Below are 25907 nucleotides of genomic sequence, written 5' to 3'. Positions count from 1 at the left end.
TGGCACCGTTTGAAACAGATTTGACCATAAAACTCTATAGTAATGCTTACGGCCATCTTTGTAGCATTGCTATATTGAATCACACTATTGTTTGGAATTCAAAGATGCTAATTAAGTCCCCACTAATTTCATCCTCCTCTAGATTTTTAAGTGCATGGCTCCACTTGTGCTCCAGAGAGTACAAGAGTCACCATCTTCACATCACAAAATGCCACAATCACATTAATGTATGAGGATGATCATTAACAACAAAAGAAACCCTGAAACACAGGTAGCTTCCTTTTATAATCGGCAAATTACAAAGCTTATTTTTAGTACAAAGGTACGATGAAAATGAATGTAAATTGTATTTCATGGCTAAAAGTAAGAGCAAACAGACAAAGACTAAGAAAATATCTTGGTAATGTTGTGCAGTTTGACTATCCGTTTTGTATTCACCACTTCATTGTGCTGTTAAAATGTGCTCCATGTACACTACTAACATTTCTGACAACATATGCCAGTATCTATTTTCCAGCTGAAGTAACTGTAAATTGGTAATTAGTAGAAAGATTTTGGGAGTTAATGTCGGTTTTGGGCCACAGATTGTCTGGCTGTTAAGTTAAATTATACAGATTTAGCTGTCTGAAGTAAATTTAATATTGTTTTGCACTTTTTAGAAATCATTATTTTTGGGAAGGCTGATATAATAATGCAGACATCTGAATTTTAATCAGTTTCAGGTGCCTAGAAAGTGCACAAAGTACTCCAGCAGCACTGAGTCATGATGCCAATAACCAAAACAAGTCCCCCACTAAAACTTTATAAATCACAATAAGAGGTGTAATGTTTGTGAGCCAGCTTTGTAAGACAAAGGCTGACATGGAGTAGCTTGCAGTTTATGGGTAAACACCATGCCACACAGAGAGCAGCAAATACCAGATTATTCTCACCTAGCCAGAGAAAGGTCAAAAAGTCCCAGGAACTGTCTCAGAGATGTCTGATACATGACGTTCACCATACTCATCTCTGTGATCAGGAAGTACAGGATACTGCCTCTGGTGGCCACTACAAACAAACACAAAAATCACAATAGCAATGACAAAAGAAGTGTGGTAATTGAAGCTCATGTTTTTAACTTAAAGAGGTGTCTGTTGACTTTACAGCCTCCAAATCAAAAAATAACTCCTTTAAGAAATTCCTGTCTCAAACTTTCATAAAATTATTGGCAAAAAAGATTTTTACTAAAAGTTAAAAAGCAAACAACTGGGACATCTTTAAAAATACACATTTTTCCTCTTTCCTGTAGTGCAATTTATTTATCTAGATTGTTTTGAGTTCATGAACTCTATGGCAGACATGTCTGCCTTCTCTCAAGTATAATAGAACTAAATAGTGTGCATCTACCGATAGCTCATTTAGCACTGCTGAGCCAACTCTCACTACAGCTAAGCCAAGGAGCATGCCTCTTCTTGCACTGTCACAAGCGCAAGAAGAGGCATGCTTCCTTCTGAGCAATGATACAGTTCCCGAATGTAGTTTGGTAGAAACGAAACTGCAAACATTCAGGTCTGTGGATAATCTTGCATAACCAGTTCATAATTTCTGTAAAGAGACATTGCTGTTGAGTTCTTCAAATGCATGTTTTTAGTTCTTTGAGTACCACAAGCAGAGTGCCATCTAGGTTTTTTATATTTGAGAGAAGACAGATGTCTCCAACATCCAGCAAGTCACATCAAAACAATCTCAAATGATAAATATCCCAACAGGTAAGAGGAAAAGTATGTAATTTTTATTTTGGGGTGAACTGCCCATTTAACCTCTGTTAACTAAGGAATTTGTGGCACAGATTAATCTAGATTTAGTTCATACAAAGAGTCTGTTTTAAAGGAAAGTGTGTAGTGAGTCCTTTTCTGGATAGTTCCCATTTTGTCATTGCTTGGGCTGAATTATGAACTGAAAATGATCAGTATTTTGTGATTGAACCTGAACTTGGCTGGCTCACTGTAACCGCAAAAATCGCAAAAAAGTGTAAATTCTGTCACTGAGCCAGTTGTCACGCCCTACCAGGTCGGTACTCCTCTCTGGCAGTATTGATCTGGATCTCGGTCTCTGCAGCAATCTGTAGTTTCTGAGTGACCTCTTCAGCCGTGCGCTTGGTGTTGCCAAGTACAATAATCAGACTCTCATCATCCACCAGTGAACCCTACAAAGTGACATATTTGCAAGGGTAAGTTAGAGGATAAATGAAAATGAAAACATACCCATGACTGTAACAGATGGACAGATACTTTTTTCTAAAATTCTTTAATTGGAAGGCCTTATTTATGTAACTTCCTTTTATAGGGAATAAACTTCCTGGCCAATGTTTTCATGAACCTCTACATGAGCATATTGCATATGTAACCAACAGTCTGCTTTATAAAAACAGAATGAAAATAAAGACACACCAGGAATCAGATAAACTAGCTTTAAAAACTCCCAACACTACTAAGGTATCCACACTGGTCATTATCACATGCCCACATTCATAATTTCAGTTGGAAGCAATGCTCTTTCAAATGTTGTCTGATACATCAAAGTTTAAGTATTTGCTTGCCTGTGTACTGGTCAGTCGATAGAGGAGGTTGTCCTCTAGCTCCTTCATCTTTCTCTTGTTAGATGTCACATCTTCTAAGAGGTCTGTCCTCTCCTTCTCCAGTTCCTGGTGTTAAAAAACAGGTTACATAGCTGTAGCACAGTGCTAGAGGGAAGGTCAAAGGATCATCAAATTCAAAGGGGTTCACCCCCTGGGGAGCAGGAATTTGATCCCCAAAATGCCTTTTAGCTTATGAGATACTGGAAGTTGACATTTTGACCTGAGAGTGGATAAAATGAAAGAGAAGAGCATGTGAGATTTATCTTGTTATCCAGAGCAATATCATGGTAGTCTGGTCATTAGTGAACACATGGCCAGACACTATCATCCTTTCACATTCTGCCTTTTGCAGGGTCAGTTAACACTACACTATACGCTACACCCTTTCCTGAAACATGTCTGGCAGGTTTTTATGAGCTTGGGTATAAATGCACATGATGATGATGATGATGATGATGATGATGATGGTTATCATTTTGCAAAGAATCCTAGTCTTTTTTTTTTTTTTTTTACCAAACACAATTAATTGCTGTGAATAATCTAAGCAGAATTAAAAAAAAAATAAGCCCATCCATCTCCATGAGCCTATCCACATCAAGTGGGTCGAATATTGGCATCCACTGAATACAAAGGAAGTACTAGAAAAGAGAGTTAGCAGAAAAATAACTGTGTCTTCTCAGATGAAAGCAAAACACCACAGTAACAGGGAGTAGTAAGTGCCACTGCCCAGTCTGACAGTCCATGAATTAAAGGGACTGTACTCCTCTGAACCAAAACCTCAGTCATCCACAGTAAACCCAAGGGAAATATAAGCTACTTTGAAACTGTGTCTGATTTTACAGGTACACTAAAAAGACTAATGTGGTAAAGACAACTAACTGTGTCCTGAAAACAAAGACACTCAAAACTGCATCTATCTTTTATATTTTGAGTTCATCATAACAGAATAATGATGTTCGGCTGGTTAATGTTACTGAACTGTGAAGAGACAGGTTTTAAAGCTGTGATTGCTGATTCAACTCACATTGTGATTAAATCCATATTTAGTACACAGATAATGAGCCACTTTTTCCGTCCAGCATAAATCCTTCATCCCAGCATCAGCTGTTACAACCAGTCTTTTCACAGTCCCGATCAATGCGTCCTCAGCATTGGGTGCATTCGTAATGGATTTCTATTGCGCACAATGAATGAATCTAGTCCCTGAAACTATAGATTGTTTGTGTCTTTGTGTGTACTTTTGCCATTGGTGCACACGTACACTCATTTTTGTTGTGTGGCTGTTTCTTCACACTGTCAGGCCAGTAATGATTGCCATGTTCAATATTCAAAGCAGAATAATTACTTCCCAAGTTATGTTGTCACACAGTTTGTGCTTGCTAGAGAGAGAGAGATGAGGTACACAGTACGAGGTGCTGGGGGTCTGCATTTAAATGGTTTTCTTCTTTTCTCTTTAAAGCAAAGCAAAGGGCTGAGGCCAGAATTGAACCTGTGGCCGCTGCAGTGAGGACACAGCCTCTCTACATGGGGCGCCCGCTCTATCCATTGAGCCACCAGGTGCCCCACATTTTAATGGTTTTCAAGCGTTTTTGAAAAGGAATTATAAAAATCTAAGCAAGCCAGAGGGACATCATTTCTGTAGAACCATACTGAAATTTAAATCTGGCTTCTCCTGTCTACATGTTGAAGTATCCTTGGGCAAAATAATGAAGTCCAAATTGCTCCTGATGACTGTTCATCAGTGTGGGAGTGTTTTTAAGCTGAGTAACAGGTGGCACCTTGTGTGGTAGCCTTGGCCACCAGTGTTTAAATGTGTGCGTGAATGTGATATGTAGTTTTAAAGCACTTTGACTGGTTGGAAGACTAAGAAGTGCAGGTCCATTTACCAGATAAATTAATTCAAAATAAACAGCTAATATATACTGTATATACAGACATTATAGTGGCTACCATTTAGTTTGAGAGCAGCTCTACCTGTTTTTCTGTGAGGATGACTCTGCCCAGCAGCTGGTCCTCCAGTCCTCTCATGGTGACAGTGAAGTCGATGATGGAGGTGCGAGCACTGATCTCGGGGGTGTAGGCAGGGTTAGGCAGCTTGGTGGTCACATACAGCCTGAAGCCCTTCATCACATCCACCTCTTTGTCACCCACTTTTACCTGCAAAAAGAAAAAGACAGAAGAAAGGACACAAAGATAGAAAGTACAGTCAGCATCACAAAACATCTCATTAAATGGGTAAATAACAAAAGTACATTGGGTAAAATTCATCCCCAAACCAACAAGACATGAAGGTACAATTATAGTGAGAGTCACTTATCTTTGTGTTTAAATGTATGAACAGGCCATACTGACAAACATGGTAAAGATATCCTGGTGTAATCGAACACTTTGCAGATACAGCTGCTCAGAAGCATTTCCTGTGTGTTAATGTTTGTATGAGCGTGTACATCTGCATAGATGTGTGCATCTTGTGTTTGCTCTGATCAGCAATTAATGACTCATGGCAGTAAAACTTCTGATTACCCATCTGCCCGTTTGTGCCAGGAGCTGTCGGCTGCAGACACCTTCACTTCCTCCTCACACCAGGATATTAATAGAAATTAAAGTTTTCAGGAGAGAGTGGGAGGGAGTGCGTCAACACCTCTCAGTAGGTATCTGACTTATGCTTGAATGTGATGTGTCCATGGATCACATGCTCACTTGCAATCAACATACGGTGTGAGTGTGTGTGCATGTTTATCTGCAGTTAAATGGTATGTTTGTTGTGTGTGTGAGTACATGCGTGTGTTTGTTTGATGCATGTGTGAGATAGAGGCAGCTGCAGTGTCAGCTGCTGAATAAACAGTATTGGCCAGTAACAGGAGCTGAGAGGCGATAATGAGAGGGAGAGAGAAATGCCTTGAAGCAGACTTTTACTCTGACTCTTTTCACAACCTTTTACATTCTGTCTGATATTGTTTTTCTGTATGTGAACATGCATGTGTGTGTGAGGGAAAGTTAGAGATGAAGATTGCAATGGCAAATTTGGAAATCCATTCCTTTTGTAATGAACTATACAATAGCACATAGGAGAAGTTTTCTTTGCACCCAGAAAGCCATTTCTGAAAGAAATCTTCCATTTCCTATCCTTAACCAAGAAATCTCTTTCTGGTAGAAAGCCCTCTTGGAAAACTTCTCCGAACTGCAGGACAATAACCTAAATTCATGGTTATCTGGATGGGAAAGGGTCACATATAAAATGCACTGGGACTGATCTCTCCATTGAGTTTTGTGGAAATTATTGTTGACATCTTTACAACCATCACAGAAAAGACACATTTATGTGTGCAATAAAAATGTTTTTGCAAAAGTATTATGGCAGAATTATTGGCAGAAAGACCAAATTAGAGTGCATCCTTGTCATGTACAATACTGTATTTCCTGTAAAACCCAGAATGCACATCCAAAGCTTGCTCTGGGCTATCATTTTGGTTAACACAATTCAGACAAAATAAGAACCATTCAAACAATGCACTTCAATTTTCCAAATTAAAAATATCTAACTCCAACAGTACATTACAGGAAATTAGGATGCTGAAACAGAGTGTGGTCCATTTTTCATGGTCCAACCACAAATTAAAAAAAAGCAAAAGCAATAGGCATCTGGCAGGATGGAGGCACAATATTAGATTTCACTTCCAATCAACAGGAAATGTAGTTTCTTGAAGCTGGTGAGACCCTCTATAAAGGCAAACTATAATTGTGTTTAATGGGCCACACTCTCATTATGAACTCATTCATTAGACTTGCCCATGGTAGAAATCAGCTTGAGTGGGGCTCAATATTAAATGCGTGATTAGCATGTTTGTCTATTAAGATTTAATTTAAAAATACTTTTAGTGCTAATTAAATGACCTCACTGATGTGGATATTTAAAGCCCGATTTGGCTTTCCCTTTCCTTCTCATCTCACATGGAGCTACTGAAAAAATACAACACAGTTACTTGAACAAAGCACAGAAACAAACTGCATACTTCATTTACAGGACATGAAAAACTTTTGCATCGCAGTGTTTCCCACAGGTCCGAGATATACTTGTGGGGGTAGCTGGTGGAAAAGCTGGTGAAAAATGGTCTACTACATGTGACAAGGTGGTATGTGTGACCTTTCATGCAATAATTTGATTCAATGAATATTTTGTTAAATTCAAACACATAACATCATTTTGGTCTTTTCTAATCGCACATTAAGCTAATCTTAATCATGTCTGTCTGCTTTTGTGTTTGTCCACTCATCTCTTTCTGCCACTTACAAATGTAAGGAATAAGTACGCTATGTGCAATACGTAAGAGCAGTGATACAAGGCTATTTTCAATATATATTAGTGAAGTGCCAGATTTAGAAAGTTCAGGTAAACAACACAACAGAAACTCCAGGAGCACGAGAAGGGCAGTAAAATCAAGAGCTGGCAAGTATGCAATGCAAATCTTGTCATTTTTCATAATCAGATATCAAACGACATATCTTTTGATGTGTCTTCATGCAAAATTTTGTTTGCACGCACTGAGAAAATAATGTTGAAACTGGCTGCACATTGCGAGCCGGACATAACTGCATTGGGCTGCCTCTGGCTTGGCTGTAGAAGCAATACAAACAGGTATGAGAGGGAAAGAAAAAGGAAAGATTGTCTAGTAGCTAATCGATTGCTGATACCGTCATCCTCTCAGACGAATAAAAAAATAAAAATAAAAACTGAATGGCAGTATATTTGGCGACCGTTAACTTACTGTACCTAAGTGGCCTGCCCAAGTAAAGTTAATTTGTGGCAAGCATTGCATCTCCAAATCACCTCCACCAATTTCATTTTCCATTCATACTATTGATCCTATCAACAGCATTCAGTGATTGAGTTAAATTCATTTGACGATACAAAATGTCTATACCATGTTGAAAATTTACAATCTAAATGTAAGAGATAAAAGTAAACCCTTCAGTCTCTTGCATACATTTGTTATAGAAAGCAAGCACCTCAAGTGTTAATAACATGCCTACAGTGCAAGAATTAAGTGTATAATAACTTTGAATAACTTTGTATAAGAGGTGGTGTTGCTGAACTACTACATGACCACATAGAGCAAAACAAAAGTGGAAATGCATTATTTCAAAGATGAACACAAACTAGAAGAACTGCAACATCACTAAAGTTGTACACAATAAAGCAGTCTCTCTGTGGCGGATCATGTCACTGAGCACACTTTAATGTGTCCCAAGACAATTAGCATGATTCAGTACTGGTGCTCCAGCTGGCATGGTTGGAGAAATCAAAGACCCTCTGTGTAGTGTCAGAGAGTGGGCTAGTTTTCCCCTGTCTGAGCTAATCAACCTGCATCAGCATAGGTGTGACAGTTGGCAAGTGGGACTTGGCCAAGTCCCATCACGCCCTCCACCAGTGCAAAACACGCCTGCTCATTTCACACTCCTCTACCCAAGGAGAAAAAAAACTACAAATCTGGTACATGAGGGTCTCAGGAGAGTTATTTCTGCCACATTACCTTGTACGTGGAGCCAGTTTTGATGAAGTTTTTTTCAAGGATGTTGTCAAGTGCAGGGTCCAACTCCTCCCCTACATCCTCAATCAAAAGGGGGCGCCCGAGAGACAAGCTGTCCTCCAGATGGTTCTTAAAGTACCTGTGGTTCAGTGAGGTGATCTGGGATCAGAGCATGAGACCTCTATTAATACATGCATATGGAAAAATGTAATTGTGGGAGATAAACATGTAATGCAACTGTCATCTGGAAGCATTCCCTTTCTAATCAAGACACTATATCAGTGGTCAGCCACAACAATGCCCCATGTCCCTATCAGACATTTATGTTGTCTTTTTATGAAACCTGGTTTTAATGTTCATTGTAGCAGAGAAGATAATAACATTTTATTATTATTATACTTTCTTCATGACTAAATGACCTCGGCACTGTTTCCAACAGCCTGATCATCAAATTTATCAGTCAGACAGAGAAAAGCATCTGAAACAGTCAAATGAAGGGGAGACACAGTTGACTTATTCCTAATTCATACCTAGATCCAAAGGCTAACCTGTCTGGGGAATGTGACATGTCAAATAATAACATCAGTTTTACAGATGAGCTTTTTTTAGAAAACCTCAAAAAAACAAATACAGTTGATTTGATGAGGTCACGAGGTGATGAGGTTTAAACCCTCAGCTTGGGGAAATGGGTTTTCGGGAGGGACACTCCTAATAGGATAGCAGAATGCATTCACTTGGCTCACAGATTGCCTCTAACAGGGCCGGTGACCTTGGCTGGTTGTATTAAATCTGCAGAAATAGGCAGTACTTTTTCAGGATGCCTTAGAGAAGAAAAGACATGCTGGACAAGGAAAATGATTTGAGGAAAACAGTCATGGTAAAAACTGAGCTAGATATTGTTTTAAGTAATGTCAAGGTTTTAGAGGCTGCTAAAAATCAAAATCTTGCTTGACAAAAACTGGCCCACGAGCTATGTAAGGGAAAAATAAATTATTAAATTCTATAATGCATATGGTACTTAGAAACAGAAGAATAAAAGGTACTGACACTGAATAGTGACATCAGGGGGTAGTTATTGATTTCAATATATTATTTATTATATTATTATTATTATTATTATTATAATTATTTTATTGTAAATTTTTGGCAATCCTGCATCAAAATGGATGACGACAGAAAATATATATATATATAAATAAAGGAATAATAAGATGAAACACTGCAGCCATCAGTGGGTTTTACATACAGTAATATATAAGTTAAACCTCACTTACCCCAAAATAATGTTGCTGCGCTTGTATAATTTCAATAAATGATACACCCTCACTGTGTATTATAAAAATAAAGCAGCCGACACAGGTAATATATTTTTAAGCAATAGATGAAAGCAATCCCAAACCTGTAACTCATTCCTGGACTCTTTGTTTTTGATCCAGATTTTTCCCTGCGTCTGGGGGTCAATAAGGAGGGGGAAGCGGGCAGCTTTGGTGATAATGATGCCATTCTGAATGGACAGGTCATCATTGGGGAGCCCCTTCAAGACAGAAGACAAACACTGATTTAGGTTCAACCCTGATGTTTGGTCATGCCAGCTAATTACAGTTTTTATTTCAAGAATTCATTTGATTAATTCTGTTTGCTATCCAGTATTTGAGTTAAAGTATCACCAAACAATTAAATGATATATAAATATGTTCTACCAAGAATGAGGTTAATTATCAATAGTTAAATAACCACTTCAGCTAGGCAAATCATTATTATTTTTATTATAAAATGATCACATACTGTTTATACTGTATCAATATGCACTAAAACAGTTGATTCTTTTGGCTGTAGTTCCAAAAGTAGTTCACTGACCTGTAGGTTCCACTCGCTAACTGTGGGTGCATCAATGAGCAGCTCGGTCAGATTGAGGTTGTTGCCAAATGGGATGCAGCGTTGCCTCAACTCTCGCTGCCAGTCACTCTGTAGAAGATTACGAAACTCCTGATTGAAGGGGCCAGAGTATGAGAGGAATGCTGTTGCCAGAAGCACATCACCTGAAACAAGAAGACAAAAGTGTTTAACACTTAAATACTGTTGTGCATAATTGTTATTAAACATGGAGAACAGCCACTGATGTGGTAGGTAATGTTAAGGCAATAAAAAGTAAAATGCATAAAAACTGTACTATGTCAGCAATACACTAGGGATTAAATGTCTATCTAAAATGAAATGCTCTGACCACGTTGCTGGTAATTAGAAATACTGGTATATATTTATGACATTATATTTTTAGCCAATTAATCATCCAAGAGTGTCTTGCTTTTTTTAATCACTCAACAGAATGGTGTAAAGGCTTGTCTCATTAATTCAAGCAATATTTCACAAATCCTTGTTTTTATTACAGATCCTGTATCATTTATTCATCATTATTATTTATTTGCAGAGACATATCTTTGATGACATAGTTTTCCGAATGCCAGCTATGTTTTGAAGCCTGTTTCAAAACCCACCTACAAGGCGTTTTGTTTGGGCAGCAAACTCTTTGCTCTGCTCAGTCCATCTCTCCTTCTCGCCAGCAAGACCGCTGATGAGACTGGATGCCGTCTGCATCTTGTGTCGACAGCGCTCAGCATCCTCCAGCAGGGTCTGATGGGATGGGATGGCAGACGAACATGTTAGTAGGTTAACATGTCTGTTTTCTGTCCATCCCACTGTCTCTTCATTGAGTCATCCAACTCTCATTCAACCATTTATACTCTGTACATCAGTGCATATTTATACACATTTCAAGTATGTACATAGGGACAAAGTGAGCACATTTGTATCACTATTGATAATGTAATCCTTCGTGACGTGAGTTGTTCTGTAATGCCAGTACAATATGAATCGGCATTGGATTGCTTGTATGAGATGACAAATATACTTTCGTGTTACCTTTATCACTATGTGGGTTTCCTGCAGGTGCCACAGTCCAAAGACATGTAGGTTAGGTAAATAAATTTAATTGCAGTAGGTGTAAATATTGTCTGTCTTCGTGCTTGCCAAGGGATTGGCAGCTGCCTTTCACCTCATGTATGCTGGGTTGGGCTTACATAGGCTCAAGACCCCTGCAACCCCCCAATACATGGATGGATGTGTTCCTGACAGCATGCTTATTCTATCTGATCATAATAGCTTCTGCTTTTTAAAGACATACTAAAAGGTAAACAGCACCTTTTAGCCATTTACCACAATTATCTTTTCATCAGCTGCTCACAGGCAATAAAGAGGTTGTTTCCCCAATAGAAAAAAAATGTCTCATTAATAAAGACTGGTAACGAGCCCTTTAATTTCATTTTGTCCCCTGGAGATGAAGAGCTCTGTGTCTTAATAACAAAATTATAAAAAGAGTCAACTTGGGCTGTCCAGGTTTCCTAATCAGCGAGTGCTGATGCACATACTGCTCTATTTACATGCTATTATTTATCACAGAACAGAGAGTACGGATGAGGAAAAACCCACAGACAGACTCACAAATTTGCACAAACAATCAACAGTGTACCACCATTGTTAGTTACATTAATTTATAAAGTGACATTTGCGCAACTCCTGTTTACGTTGGAGGTTATCACAGGCTGTGTTTAAAGACAGTCCACCTCTGTGATTTCAGTTTAAAGGTCGATCATCTATACTTAAAAAAGGGTGGCTCATTTAATAAAAGGCAGAAAAAAGTTATGGTATAATAAGCATGTTAAGAAATCAATACAAAGTTAAAGCTTTGTGAGACTACTTTTAAGAAACATAACCTGGTTTTAAATAGCATCAGGTGGCACAACGTAAACTTCAATAAATGTGTACAAGTGAGGACATCAATTATAGATTCAATATATTAATGTTTTTTTCAATATATATTTTCATTCATGGACAAAATGCTTTAGCGTGTCTTTATGCAGAAAAATACACTGTACACGAACAAATGTAGTGTTGCTGTAAAAGAACAGGCGTGAGGTGAGACAGGGACTGAGATTTAATTGATGAAGTCATCAACTTTACCAGAAAAAGCACAAAGACAGCTGTACCAGCTATATGAATTCAAATGATCACATGGAACAGCAGGTTAATCAGCAAAGCCTGGATCCAAATTGGTGATCACATGTTCCGAGTAGCGCAATGTTATGTGCCATTAAAACTCTGCTCATTATAGTTAATGTTGTCATTCCCTATTACAGGCTTCAGTGGAAGAGACTAACACTAAATGTCCGATTGTATGTTATCTGATGTATATTAATTAGTCTTAGACAAAAAATCAAAAATACAAATTTCTCTTCTTACCTGTAGTGCTATTTATCAGTCTAAAGTGTTTTGGTGTTAGTTGCTAGTCGCCTCCTAGAGATGTCTTCCTTTTTTTGAATATAATGTAACTTTATGGCATTCGTCTGATGGTGCTCAAAGCACAAAAAAATACATTTGAAAAACTCAACAACAATGTCTCAGCTGAGCTGTAACATTAATCATGTAAGTGGTGCTTGATGAGCTAGCAATAGATGTACACTTTCTTCTGTGTGGCGATAAAATTGGTGTGTGTAGTTAGGAATAAAGAAAATGGTTCCAAAAGAGAGATAAAAGAAAAGAGAGAAAAAGTAACAAAAATGTCACCCGTTGCAAAGTGGCTCATGCTTCAAGTATTTGTCACATATATCTAAAAAAGATACTGACATAAAGCTCCAGGTGTAGAATCATCAGCACACTATTTATCTCACATCTGCTGTATATCACATGATCCAACAATTTTACACGTCTTTTCAGTACAAACTGCTCGTACTTGTGTGTGGAAAACTGATAAAGATTTGTGTTTTGAGGAAGTAAGTGAAGCTATTGACCTGTTTCTCCATCATGGCCTTCTCATACTCCGCCTGCACCACATCCAGCTCTGCCTGCTTGGCATCCAGCTCAGCCTGAGCCTTCTGAAGGTCCACATTAGCTATGGCCAGACGATTCTGCTGCACTGCCAAGTTAGCCTGAGGAAGAAATGAGGGCAGAGACAGAGGAATATGTGATGCCTTTATCTCACATAAAATGCTTACAGGGACCACTGTCAGTTCTCTGGGGAGAGGGCTAAAACAGAAAGAGGGATGGAGGAAAGACAAAAGAAAAGAGAACAGATCAGGTGAAGGTGGGGAGGATTTGGCAGAAAAAATAAGTGAGAAAAGGTGGTAGGAATGAGTGGGTTTATTGGAAAGAAATTTTCCCTATTTGGAGAGCAAAATATGTTAAACAGAGGAGTGTAAATAATCTAAATATGGCTAGGGACATGTGCTGGTTCATGTCAGACAGCATAAAATGCCTAAGCATGAAGGTGAAATGGTAGGAGGTAAATTAAAAAAAAAAAAAAAAAAAATCAGTGATATTTTAGAATTGTAAAGACATGTCACAGGAGCAGGGGCTCAAAGCTTCAAAAGTTAAACTAGAGATGCCAAAAAAGAGATTTGCAAGAGGAAATTAGTGAGATAGAGCAAAACTGGTAAATAAATAGTGATGTGGGGGTGGTTAGAAGGAAGAGGGGAGGAGGAAAGCAAATCTGAATCAGAGAGGAAAAGCAAAGAGGATATTGTCTGGCTGGAGCTGGGGCTGTTGAGAAAGCATTGAAAGAGGTTTAGAGACAGAGATATAAAGAAAAGTTGCCCTATGTCTAAGTGTGTTTGGGTGGCCTGGCAAAGAGGAAGTCTGGAGCATTGATTTAATGTTAATTTACATCTGAGGGGACTATCCCTGCCTGTCTTTCTGCCAGTCTGTCTTTCTAACTGTATCTGGCTGGCAGTCTGGCTGGCAAGCTTAAAGAAAAGTCACCATTGCACTGGAAACCAGAAAATTTATTTGTGAAGCTGTGTTCCATGATGAAGCGAAAGATCAGGATCAAAGAGGAAAGGCAGGAGTTTTCATGGAGGTTGAAGAGAATAAGAGAAAAACAGAATGTCTTTGAAAGAGAGAGACAGAGAAAATGAGAGGAGAGAGGGAGAAAGTCAGCGAGAGAGGGGATAAGGGAAACTAGGAGAGTAAGAAGAGAGAGAAAGGTGGTTTTGAAAAAGAAACCCTGGGTGAGCAGAGACATAAAGGTGCAGGCAAGGTGGAGAAAATGAGATGTGGCAGAGGGCAAAAAAAGTCAGAAACTGAGACCTGGTAACAAGGGAGGAAGGAAATCAGGCACAAAAGAACAACACAGTTACAGAAAGGAAAACAGAGGTGATCACCAGGCAAAGTTTCAGTGAACACAATCCAAAAGTGTCAATGCATTCTTGCATTCTGCGGAGGGAAGTTTTAATGATCGCAATGCATCAGACACCCACAGACTGCACTGGCAGAAAGAAAAATTAGAAAAAGGATTTGGGACATTTGCATGAAATCATAGGGTTTAGTGAACAGGTGTGTGTGTGTGTGTGTGTGTGTGTGTGTGTGTGTGTGTGTGTGTGTGTGTGTGTGTGTGTGTGTGTGTGTGTGTGTGTGTGTGTGTGTGTGTGTGTGTGTGTTGCCCTGTCTAATTAATTTAGGATTCTATGTACAGAGTATTCTTCTGTGCTCCCTTCTGTTGTGTGCGGGATTAATAACTCCTTGGAAAAAGAAATAAATATTAACCAAATTATGACACGGTCTGTGTTAAGATTGAGTTCCTGTAAGCCTCACTTTCACTATGCAATTATCACTGCCACCGGGTACAATGACCTTGGAACATAATGGCTCAATTTGTGGCATAAAGGAAGTGCGTCAACCATTGTACAGCTTGGTAGCTGTCCATTGCTATCCAACAGCAAAACCCACATCCTTGTGTAATAGATTTTGCCTCTCTTCTCCATTACAAGTTTGCTTGGTTTGCTCTGAAAAGTGAGACAAAATAAATTCGTGACAGCATGTGATTATTTGCTAGGCTCTGAGGAATACAGAAAGCTATCCGGTTGTCTTTGCTACAGCGGAAGCAACTATAATACCACTTGGGAATGCTGAGAGAGGAAAAGTTGTTTGTTTCCAATTTGATCTTTGTCCCACTCAGGACTTTACTTGGTGACTGTGACTGTTATAACAACTTGCATGACCATGCTGTCTGCCAAGGGAGACCCACTTTAAGTTTGTACCAACGTGATTAAATTCAAATATACCCTAGTATCTAGACTTGAGATGCACCGATTTTACCAATTTTATTTTTGTACGCTCATGATCAATGTATAGAAGCATAATTCTCACCCTGTCCGGTGAGAAGGCACTTCTATTGCCTATACCATCAGCAAATTGTTGCTGCCAAAATGTGAGAATATAAATAAATCCTTTTCATATCAGAGACAGTTTGTGCTGTTTCTGTAGCCTGGGGCTTTCCTGCAGAAAAGCAACCACTCTATTCATGAGAGTGGAAGACCATGGACTTTGCCCAGGGAGAGCGTGTGCATGCTGCTGTTTTATGTGTTTTGTTGAGGTAATGATGGCAGGCGTGTTTGTGCTTGACTTCATTTCAACTGCAGTTCATTTGGCATATCATATATATTATTTTCAGCATCACACACTGACTACAAACAGTACTGTGTTAGAAATGTACACCATATATCACCTTCAGGGGTAAGACCTCCTTGTTGATGGAGAAGAAGGAGGCCATAGCTTTTGTCCAGGATGCAAGGCCAGCCACATTACCACACACCCTCTTGGCTGTTTCAATGTTGTAGTCCGGCACGTCAAAATAAGGCAATAGCAGTTCCACCATTTCCTCATTAATGGAGTCTTTGGGGAATTGCTACAATACAGAGGGAAGAGAGAGAGAAAAAAAACGAGATTTCTTAGTCAGTACAAAAAGAACAGCACTCCCAACACATAACACACAAAAAATAAGAATAAAAAACTATATAAAATTAGAGAAGAAAAAAAGAGAAAAGAATGAATGGAGCTGTGGTATTTTTGTAAAAACAGTAAGTAGAGCAGGTAGCAAAAGCTGTGGAGGAAATACCAGGAGAAAAGGAAAGACAGGTGTTGTGGGAGACTACAACAAAAACCGAAGAGAAACAGAATAGCTCAAATGCAGAAATGAGGGAGAGATACATCCAAAAGGAACACAAACACAGAAGAGAAGAAAGATTGTGCAAGAGTAGGTGAAAAAGAAAAACTGGCAGAAAAAAGTAAGGAAACAAAAATATAAAATAATAAATACAGTTGTACAAGCTAAGATGAAAGACCTGGTGTAGCTGGGTGACGCGAGAAATGACACAGAAATAACAGAAAAGACAGCAAAAGAGATGGGTAGACAGAAAAATATAACAATGAGAGAGGAGCGAGATCGACAACAAAGTAAGTTGTGGACTGTTATGGATTCAGTTTTAAGGAGTCACATCCAAGATCATGACGCCTGACTGACTGTGCTCATTTTCACAGTATGCTTATTTAATCATTTTACCTCGGTGTTGAATTACTGCAAATTTCCCCCAAACCAGTATTTTGAACTTTTCAGCTCATATGTACATGACCATACATGTAACCTTAAAATGCAGTCTGTAGTCTTGTTCTTCTTCTTTTTTTATACTGTAACAAATGGTAAACCATCTAATATCATTATTGGAAAGTAGTTGCCTACAAGACTGAGAATAAATGGAGGTCGACTTTTTTTGTCCTATACAGAAAAAGCTATAGCAACATCTAATTTTTATTCAATCCATTAACTAGAATTATTGCAAACTAGTCAAGTTTCTCTTACAGTTTACATTATAGTATCACAGTGTGTGTTAGAATAGAAAGTATACAATTCACTAATTAGTTAAGCTGCAGGCGGTGATTTGTCTGCATACTGAAACACACCTAAGTAGTAGGGTTGGGTACCAAACCCCAAACCTTTTTGGGTACAGACTGAATTACACTGATCCCAATTCACATTCAATAAATATGTGCCAAACTTTCAGTACCTGAAAGCACATCTGGGTCAGAGAGTAACTTAGAATACAGAAAGAAAGAGAGAAAACAAGACTATGTCACCACTGCAGCTTGCTTAAGTCCTGGTGAGTCTGGGCAATTGCAAGCCGAAAGCAGCCCCAAGTGTGGTTACACTTTTCAAAACTCAATGCAGACATCAGTCTCTGCAATGCAATCCCAACCAGAGCAACACGTCTAACCTGAATTTCATTTTGTGTGGTGTGTAAAATGCTTTTTCAGAAATGCATGTACAATGACTTTATCTTTTATAATGTTTATTATGGTAAATAACTCTGTAGGTTACCACAGATATCTCCCAAATCATGCAGTTTAGCATATATGAGCATCTACATATTGCTTCAAACCCAGCTGTATAAATCTGATATTCGCGAGCGTACCTGCAGGCTGCCCAGAAAGTTTCCTGCTGTCATGAGTTTTAGGGACTCCTGCCATGACGGTGTGTTGCAGTTCTTTTCTGGGTCAATCTTCACTGGGTTGACCCGCCTCTGGAAGAGCAGCAGCACACAGTCCATGATCCGCATGATGAGGTGTGGAGGGCGGCCAAGTGTTCGTACAGTGGCAATGTCTGATGGCTTAATTGTCTGAGTGAATACAGAGAAAAGATTACTTTAAGCTTCGTCTGAATGTAAAATGGGGTTGGATAGCTTGTTGTTGAGAATTGACATGGGTTAACATTAGTCATGTTTTAAGCGCAGACAGCAAGTCAGAAAACAATTACCAATAAAGGAAGAAGGCAGAAAGCAATTACACTTGCCTATTCTACAAATGGAGAGAAGATTTTACTGTAAAGCAACAAACATATTGGATGTAAACACAAGATAATTAACTGAGATGGAAGCAAAGGGTAAAGTAATTTATTTTTCATTTTGCCTTTCTATGACAGGACGTATTGAGGGAATTGTACACAACGCTGCAGCATGAGAATATAAAACACAAGAGGTGTACAGAGAAAATCCAACTAAAAGCACTGACAATGAAATATAGAGGGAAATAAAGAAAGCATGAAGACTGTAAGTATAAAATCAAACAGTTCTGCAGAGAGGGACAGATAATCACTTCAAGGGACTGATTAAAATGAGAGAGGCAGCAGGAGAGTAAAGAAAATGTTCCAGTGAGAGTTGTTTGGCTCCTTCATCAGGACCCCTGCCCGCTCCTCTCATCTCTTCTCCTTTTGCTCTTTCGCTCCTCATTTCTGCTGTCTCCTCCCTACTCCGCTTTATCACCCTGAGTTTATGTGAATCTCCCACCAGAGAGTGAGCCAGCAGACACTTTTTACTCTACTTGCACTTCCATTTACTCCTCTCCTCTCCACTGTTTTTTATTTAAATGTCTTGATAAGGGTCACCTCAAATTCATGATTTCAATTTAGCGTATCTGAGCATTAAAATTTTTGTCAAAGTACAGTTGTTTTAGGGTCAAAATGCTATTTTCCAAAGCCCTTCTAAAAATGTTAGCATGATGACATTGCTACACATAGACCCCCTAGACTGCCAAATGTGACTCTTCATTATTGAGCCAAGCTTTCTTTCAGAATTGTGTGTTATTGATCATCTGAATTAGCTACTGTATATACCAACACATTTACATTTACAAAGTAATTTTACTTCCCGGAACACGGCGGTTGCTAGTCTAGTGCTTTCTGGATTGGTAAGTGCGTAAGGTACATTGGAGAAAACATTACAAATATAGGGTACATTTACACAGATTTTTTAGCTGGCTAAAGTACATTTTGCTACGACCAACATCCCCAGCAGTACATTGTTTTTTTTCGGTAGATTTAGTTTATTAAAGTTACTTGCAAAACAACAAAGTACCAAAAATAAGCACAACAGAAACATCAGTTAGGTCTGACCACTGTGTTTATCTATGTATCTTTAAATGCTACAGTTACAGTAGTAAACAAGTTTAACGATTATTCAAAATCAATAGTCAGTTGTCCACCTGGAAGTGATTGTTGTTGTTAGCGCGACTTCACAGCATTTCCAAAATGCACTTGCAAACATAACTGAGTTATGTTTACAGTACACAGTTTGTGTACTGTGTAGCTTCATATCAACCATCCAGGTATGTCAAACTGAAAATGACCATAATAATTATCATGTTACACTGTGGTGTATCATCTACTGATGTCTCAGTCTCTCAAAATGTAACCAGTAGAAGTGAAGAAGCCTCATGAATGAGTATCTCTGTCTAAACAACACTGTAGTCGTATGCACCATCAGCTCTATTTAAAGCCCTCCACTGCACCAATGCAAGCTCATCAATCCAGAGATATTGCCCATGGTTTGCCTGTTTGGAAATATAAGGTTTCTTTCTGCAGCAGCAAGATATCTGTACGCAACCATCTACCCAGGAGGACAGCTTTAATTAAAACGCAGCTCCAGCCCCAGAGCACCATGCTAACTTTAGACACACCCGCTGTTACACACACACACACACACACACACACACACACACACCCACACCCACACCCACACACACACACACACACACACACACACACACACACACACACACACACACACAGGGTGAGAAGGCTGTAGGCAGAACCTGCATGCAGCTACACACAGCAAGTCACAGAGTGCTCTAAGTGGCACCCTAAAGCAACATGAAGTGAGAGCAAGAAAACCATTGGTGGGGGAGACATTAAGCCACACAGAAGGGCACAATAAACTGCTCCAACACGCAGTTTACTGACAATTTCTGAGCCTCAGGCTATGTTTTAGGGAAGCCCTATGTTTGGAGGATGCGGTGGCAGCAGAGAACACCACGACGAGTGGCACTACATGATACAGAAAGCTTGAATGAAATTGTAAGCCAAAGAGAAACATGAAAATATGACAATGCAAGTACTATTTTCATAACACGCAAAGGCATTCCACAGTATTACGCACAGTTATCCAGTTATAGTTAATAATAATCACATTAGCATAAAGGAGTCCTTACGTATTATTGTATGTATTTTGTGGAGAACACATAATGCATTGCCATCAAACACTTTAATCACAGCTAATCCAAGGTGCTTTACATGAAAGTGATAGCCACTGATAATAGTATATTACTGACAGGGAATAACACATATGAAGCAGAAAATCAAGAAAAGATGCATAAAACAAAATGTCTTACCCCCACCAGTTTGCATCCAGTTAAGAGAAATAATCAAACAAAGCTAAAAGGCAGAGACTCAAAGAGTATATACCAATGGACTGAGATAATCAATTTTAAAGATGGAGATAACACCATAATTTTGGTGCAGCTACTAACAAACCTTGGTAACTTTTTTGCCAGTTGGCAGCCATGTTGTGCAATACTGGGATGGGAGATCATGCAGCCAAAGTATGCAGTGCTTTGTAGACAAACAGTAGTATATTTTGAATCCAACAAAGTTTTATCTTAATTGATTTGATGATTTAGGATATTATCGAATAATGTTATGATTTTAAGCAGTTAACTTTTGTTTTAAATTGCTTTTTAAATGTCTTTTATGCTGAATTGCCTTTCTGGCCTTTATTATTGTAAAGCATTTTGTGCTGCATTTCTTGGATGAAAGGTGCTATAAAAATAAAGTTGTTTATTATTATTAACAAGTAACTGGAACTAATGATGCAGAAATGAGGTAACAGCAGTCTTGTTAATAAAAGCATACTAGACCAGTTGAAGTAAGATAAAGAACATCTGTTCAATTACAGCATCCGAGATGAGAAGATGTTAATTGTTATAAATAATTTGTGAGGGCTACCCATTATTCCTTGTGTTTTTTTTCTTACAAAACGAACACATTTGGAAATGACAAATCTGTTCACAGGAGGGAGATGGGAATGTTAAATACATTGTTCCAAAGTGTCTCCTGAATGTTGCAGTCACATACCTGCAGTGCAGCCTCTGCTTCCTGAAGAGCTGGCCGGGCAGCTTCTAGTTTCTCCTCAGCGATGGCTTTGTCAGCTGAGATGCTGTCCACAATGGCCTGGGCCTTGTCCTTCACTTTCTGCACCTCCACCTTCACTCGCTCTGCTGCCTGGGCTTTTACTGTCACTTCCTTCAACACCTGGATTTATGCACAAGAAATAAACATGGCCATGAATTGACTGCAACTTTTATTACCTCTTTAATATTATTAAAACAAAAACTGCTTATGTCATGTTTATTTATGTTATCACTTATTTACAGAAGAGTATTAAGCCAGACATGAGGGGAAAATGAGAAGGGGAATTTTTTTGTTTTATTTTGCAGTAAGAGAATAAAGTTAAAATGTCGAGAATTAAGTAGCACTGTCAGTAATAGTGGCAGGCTTAAGAGAAAAAAATCAGGAGCAAGATTTCCAGAATAAAATCGATCTGTTGGGAATAAAATGTTGGCTCTGCTGTATCAAATTTTAATATCAGTTCTTGCTCAAAGAAAACACATAGGATAGCCAGGAATGTCAACATGAACATGAACGATGATAATTATAATTGTAAAACAGAGGTTGTCTTGTTTCACACACTGCGGGAGCTTCACCATGTAAGTAAAAATGAATCTTCCAGAATTTAAAAAAACATCCAGCAAAATGAAAAGGAATTCACCCTTTTCCTCTTTATTCTCCAATTTCTAATTATTATAGTAGTAGTATAGTAGTGACTAATGCAGTCATTTACTTATTCAGTAATTTATCCTGAAGCAGGTACACCATTAACATCACTGCTGGTCATGCATACCCACATGTACCTGCAAATAAAGCTACACCTACAGAAAGCAAATATTAATATAAACACATACACATACTCAGACACACAAAGACAGTATGAGCTGTGCTGATTTTTCAATCCAAAGCATCAACTTGATTTATTTAAAATACTGATAAATTATTAAGCCAACTAAAAAAGCCAACTGCTTTAAGTATATATGTTGAGAGACACTTTCTAAGCCTAAAGACACACACAAACAAAAAAAAACTCTCCTGGCTGAAACCTACCATATCAGCCTTGTCATTGGCAACCTGTAGCTCCTTTTCTTTCACCTCCAGCTCCTTGCTGAGAGCTGCTACAGACTCTGATGCCTCCTTCAGTTTCTGGAGACCAGTGTTCATCCTAAACACAAGAAATATTAAACATTGTTGGGTAAATCACATGCACTTCCAGCATATGTCTTGGACCCAGCTAGTATGTGCTAGACTATCTGAGAGGCATCTGCACATCTAGAGGTGTTTGTTGTAAATATCCACAAACTTTCAAAATGAACTACATGTTATTCTGACAATTTTTGGTCCACTGGGCAGCAGATGGTGGACATACTTGTAAATTCTTTCACAGGAAAACTGTTTTCTTCCGTGGCCAGCTTGTAGCATGCAACTGACCAAAATTCTCAATGTCATGACATCCCTTCAGCAGCTGCCAATCAATCTTTGAAGGCTCGGGGACAGCTGGTGAGCAGACAAGAGCTCAAGATCATGAAAAAGTTGCACAGAAATGAGATCTGTGATGTATTTTAATGAAGTACTCTAAAATGACTCATAATTGATGGTTCTAGACTGGCCCTTTTGATGACAGCTTACTTTATTAGGATATAGATGATCATCCATCACTGTCTGTGCCTTTAGAGACTTGATAACTATTGACTAAGAATGGGTTCATTCTGGGACACTGTTCTTTAAAAATCTACCTGTGAAAATAGCTTTTATTTTTCAGGATGTGCACTGAACATGCCTCTCATTAATGCCTCACTTATGACTGGCCATTCATGGTGACTTAAAGAAAGACTAGAGATTTAAGATTCAACAACTTTACTAATATATTAAAATTTTTGTAAACATCACCCTATAAAAACCAATCCTCATTAACTTCAGGAGAAGTAGAAAATATACAGCAGGTGAGGTACTGATTCTAAAGTAAATGAAAAACCATCTTAAAGTCTACAAAGTGTAAAAAGTGATATAGTATGTTAACATTGTCACTACAGGTATAACAAATATCTAGCTAAATCCCATGAGGCTGTTTACCTGTTGGCCAAGTTCTGGACTTCAGACCTCTTCTCCTTATAGATGGTCTTGTAGCCTTGAATGAAGGACAGGTAGGACTTGGGTGTGACATGGGTGGAGCGTCGGTATCTAGATTTAAATTAGATTACAGTGGGTTGATTTCATATCATATATAATAGCAGTAGAAATATTTGCACAATGTTTCAAAACTCAACCTTTAATCCACATTTAATAGAACCTTTATTCTAGAAAATTAAAGCCATAAACTCTAGGTGTGGTGGTTAGGGCGCTGACCATGAATAGGAACGTCCCAAATTTGTGTCCAGATGCTGCATGTCATTCTCCATCTCTCTAGTTCCTCTAATTTCCTGTCTTCTCTCTACTGTCAGCTCTCCACTAAAGTCATAAAATGTCCTAAAAATATTACGTTTAGATATATATATGAAGAAAGATTTTAGTGTTAAAGGACATCTTCTTGTGCTACATACGATTTACAAGAACAATTATAAAGTGTATAGTTCATTACTACCGTCGTAGAGACAGAGATGTAGTTTATTTAACAAAATGCTGTACCTCTGGAAGTAATCCACACACTTCTCTGCCACGCCGTCTTGGAAGGAACCCATGCACTGGACTACCTCACTTTTAACCTGGGGTGAGCAGTCAATGTCATAGACTGACAGGAAGTGCTCTGAAACTGAGGAGGGAGAAAAATATTAAGTGGAGTTTAGTGCGGAAATATTCTTTACTGCTTATTACTTTACACTGTAAGAAATTACAATTGATCATTTTGCAAGTGGGGTCATTACTGATTATTTCTTACATGTATTACTAATACATCTGTGTCATTCTCTCGACTGACTTAACAAAATGCGGAAGGAACATTAAGAATCAGAAGGGCAGGTGATACTTCAAGAATGAGCTGCAAGCTAATGTTTATCAAAACAAAATGAGCCACATAGATTTAAAATAACTAATAGAATTAGACTTGTTAAAATTGTGTGTGTATGAAAAAATAATTACAATCTATCAGTATCAGCTAAAGGCATTTCTAAGCAACATTCTGTAGCAATGCTTGTAAGATTAATAATAGACAAAAGATAAATGAGAAAAAATGGTGTCAGTAAATCCCCACAGCATGACTACAGTTGTCTAACTAAGACAATTTGAAAAGTTCTAACTTTGTTCTGACTTTTAGTAATTAGACAGCACAAGGGACACTGTGAACAAGCTGATGGTGTGATAATTGAGTGTGGTAATATCGCACTTTATCAGGTTTTACAGCACTGAGAAAAACAACAGCAGCCACTACAAATGGAAGATTAGAGTACAGGGATGTATACACACAGGGGAACAAATACCACCATTAGATAAGCAGATTATATCAATATAAAATATAAACTGTAAGTAAAATGTACCTGCAACAAGAGCATCTTTTGGCCACCGGCTGAACCAGTCCATGGTGCAACCAGATATCAGTGCAGGAAACTTTAACGCCCGGTTACGGAACTTTTCCCCAACAGGCGAGAAGCACAGAACAACATGTAGATTATGTCGGACTCGTGACATGAAGTACTCGTACAGGTTTTCATTTGTAGGCGGTCGCCTGGGAAACTCCCGCTTCATGACAGGAATGAGATCACTTAGGATCTCATCAATCTCATCACGAGCAAATAAGTTGGATACCTGAGGATAGAAACACACAATCGCATGTTAACGTCAAATTAAATGATCTCTCTGGGTTCTACTGCCAGCTGTACCAACACAACTGCTAATGTGACTAGAGAGCAGCTAACAAGCATGTGGATATAATAACTGTGCACTGAGCCCTTTGACCTTCTAGCCTAAGTGAAACAGGCAGTAATGAAATCCAAACAAAATTGGTCAGTTCCAGACGCATGATAGAAACAGGTGTGAACAGCAATGTGTCCATTTGTGTTTGGATCACTGAAAGGTGTTTTAAAATCAGGTGTAAACAAGTGTATATCCTGATGATATGTTTGTTAATGCAGTAGCTGACAGGAAGTACAGCAGGAACCAGCAATGAAACAGTGTATTGATTGGACTCCCACAGTTTGGGTATGTGGGTAATGCTTTTGTTTTACATCCATCCCTGTATTTTAACAGTTTTTTTAAATTTAGTTTCTGTGTACAAAAAACCTAGATATGCATTTTAATCTTTCCACCATTTTAGGATGTCTCCTTTATCTCTAATATCCACGGCAAGTAAGCAGTAATTGTGGCTGTAGTACATTACAGATCACCATAACACTTTTTTCCAATGTTTTCACTCATTACTCTAATCTGACAAAAGTACCGCATGCTTATGATTGCTTTATTTGATCTGGGATTTCTCATGCAGAGCCATTTCAGCTTAAATTTTCAAATATTAATTTGTGCTTGAGGCACATGGAGACAATTATTGACAAACAAAAATTCAGAAAAGCACAAGCCCATTTCCTGAGGCCATTTTGTCTGACATCTGGCGGAGGTTTTCCTAAGACCTGATGCCTTTTCATCTTAACTATGACACCTGACTCTGAGACCTGAGGATGTCCTAATAGGGACACCGTAGTGTCCATCCTGGTGTTGAGGAATTAAAAAAAAAAATCATTATGAAATATCACACACACTTTGCTTTTTGCACCTTTCCCACTAAATCCCTAGTTGCCAAAAGAGAGCAGGAGAGAGCCCTGAGGGGGCATGTGGTGTTGTGGTTAGAAGCACCATGTCTCAAACCATCTGCTGCATTTTTCTCACATAAACAACAACCTCGCACTAACAGCTCGCTCTTCCTTTTTATTTCTCATCTCTGTCACCGTCTCTTACACACAGTCATCCTAACACTTCTACAACACCAACTTCTCTCCCTCACACACACACAACACAC

The 25907-nt window shown here is 38.6% G+C and overlaps 1 protein-coding gene across 1 annotated transcript in view; it reads right to left on the bottom strand.

The window, feature by feature from the left end:
* Positions 1 to 25907, bottom strand: part of dnah5 (dynein, axonemal, heavy chain 5) — a 118197-nt gene that overhangs the window by 25288 nt on the left and 67002 nt on the right. The window contains exons 60-75 of the mRNA XM_088084040.1: positions 24436 to 24703; positions 23591 to 23714; positions 23039 to 23146; positions 22016 to 22130; positions 20933 to 21109; positions 17442 to 17645; positions 15701 to 15880; positions 12990 to 13127; positions 10641 to 10776; positions 10003 to 10184; positions 9545 to 9679; positions 8149 to 8304; positions 4592 to 4774; positions 2579 to 2683; positions 2047 to 2185; positions 933 to 1047 (exon numbers count right to left, since the gene is read on the bottom strand). Of these exons, the coding sequence (XP_087940166.1) occupies positions 933 to 1047; positions 2047 to 2185; positions 2579 to 2683; positions 4592 to 4774; positions 8149 to 8304; positions 9545 to 9679; positions 10003 to 10184; positions 10641 to 10776; positions 12990 to 13127; positions 15701 to 15880; positions 17442 to 17645; positions 20933 to 21109; positions 22016 to 22130; positions 23039 to 23146; positions 23591 to 23714; positions 24436 to 24703 (2465 nt within the window). The remainder of the gene's footprint in view (positions 1 to 932; positions 1048 to 2046; positions 2186 to 2578; positions 2684 to 4591; positions 4775 to 8148; positions 8305 to 9544; positions 9680 to 10002; positions 10185 to 10640; positions 10777 to 12989; positions 13128 to 15700; positions 15881 to 17441; positions 17646 to 20932; positions 21110 to 22015; positions 22131 to 23038; positions 23147 to 23590; positions 23715 to 24435; positions 24704 to 25907) is intronic.

Source organism: Plectropomus leopardus, chromosome 11 (genome assembly GCF_026936395.1).
Source record: "Plectropomus leopardus strain MGB_pleo_1.0 chromosome 11, ASM2693639v1, whole genome shotgun sequence".
Lineage (NCBI taxonomy): Eukaryota > Metazoa > Chordata > Actinopteri > Perciformes > Serranidae > Plectropomus > Plectropomus leopardus.
This window is presented reverse-complemented; position numbering and strand designations above follow the sequence as displayed.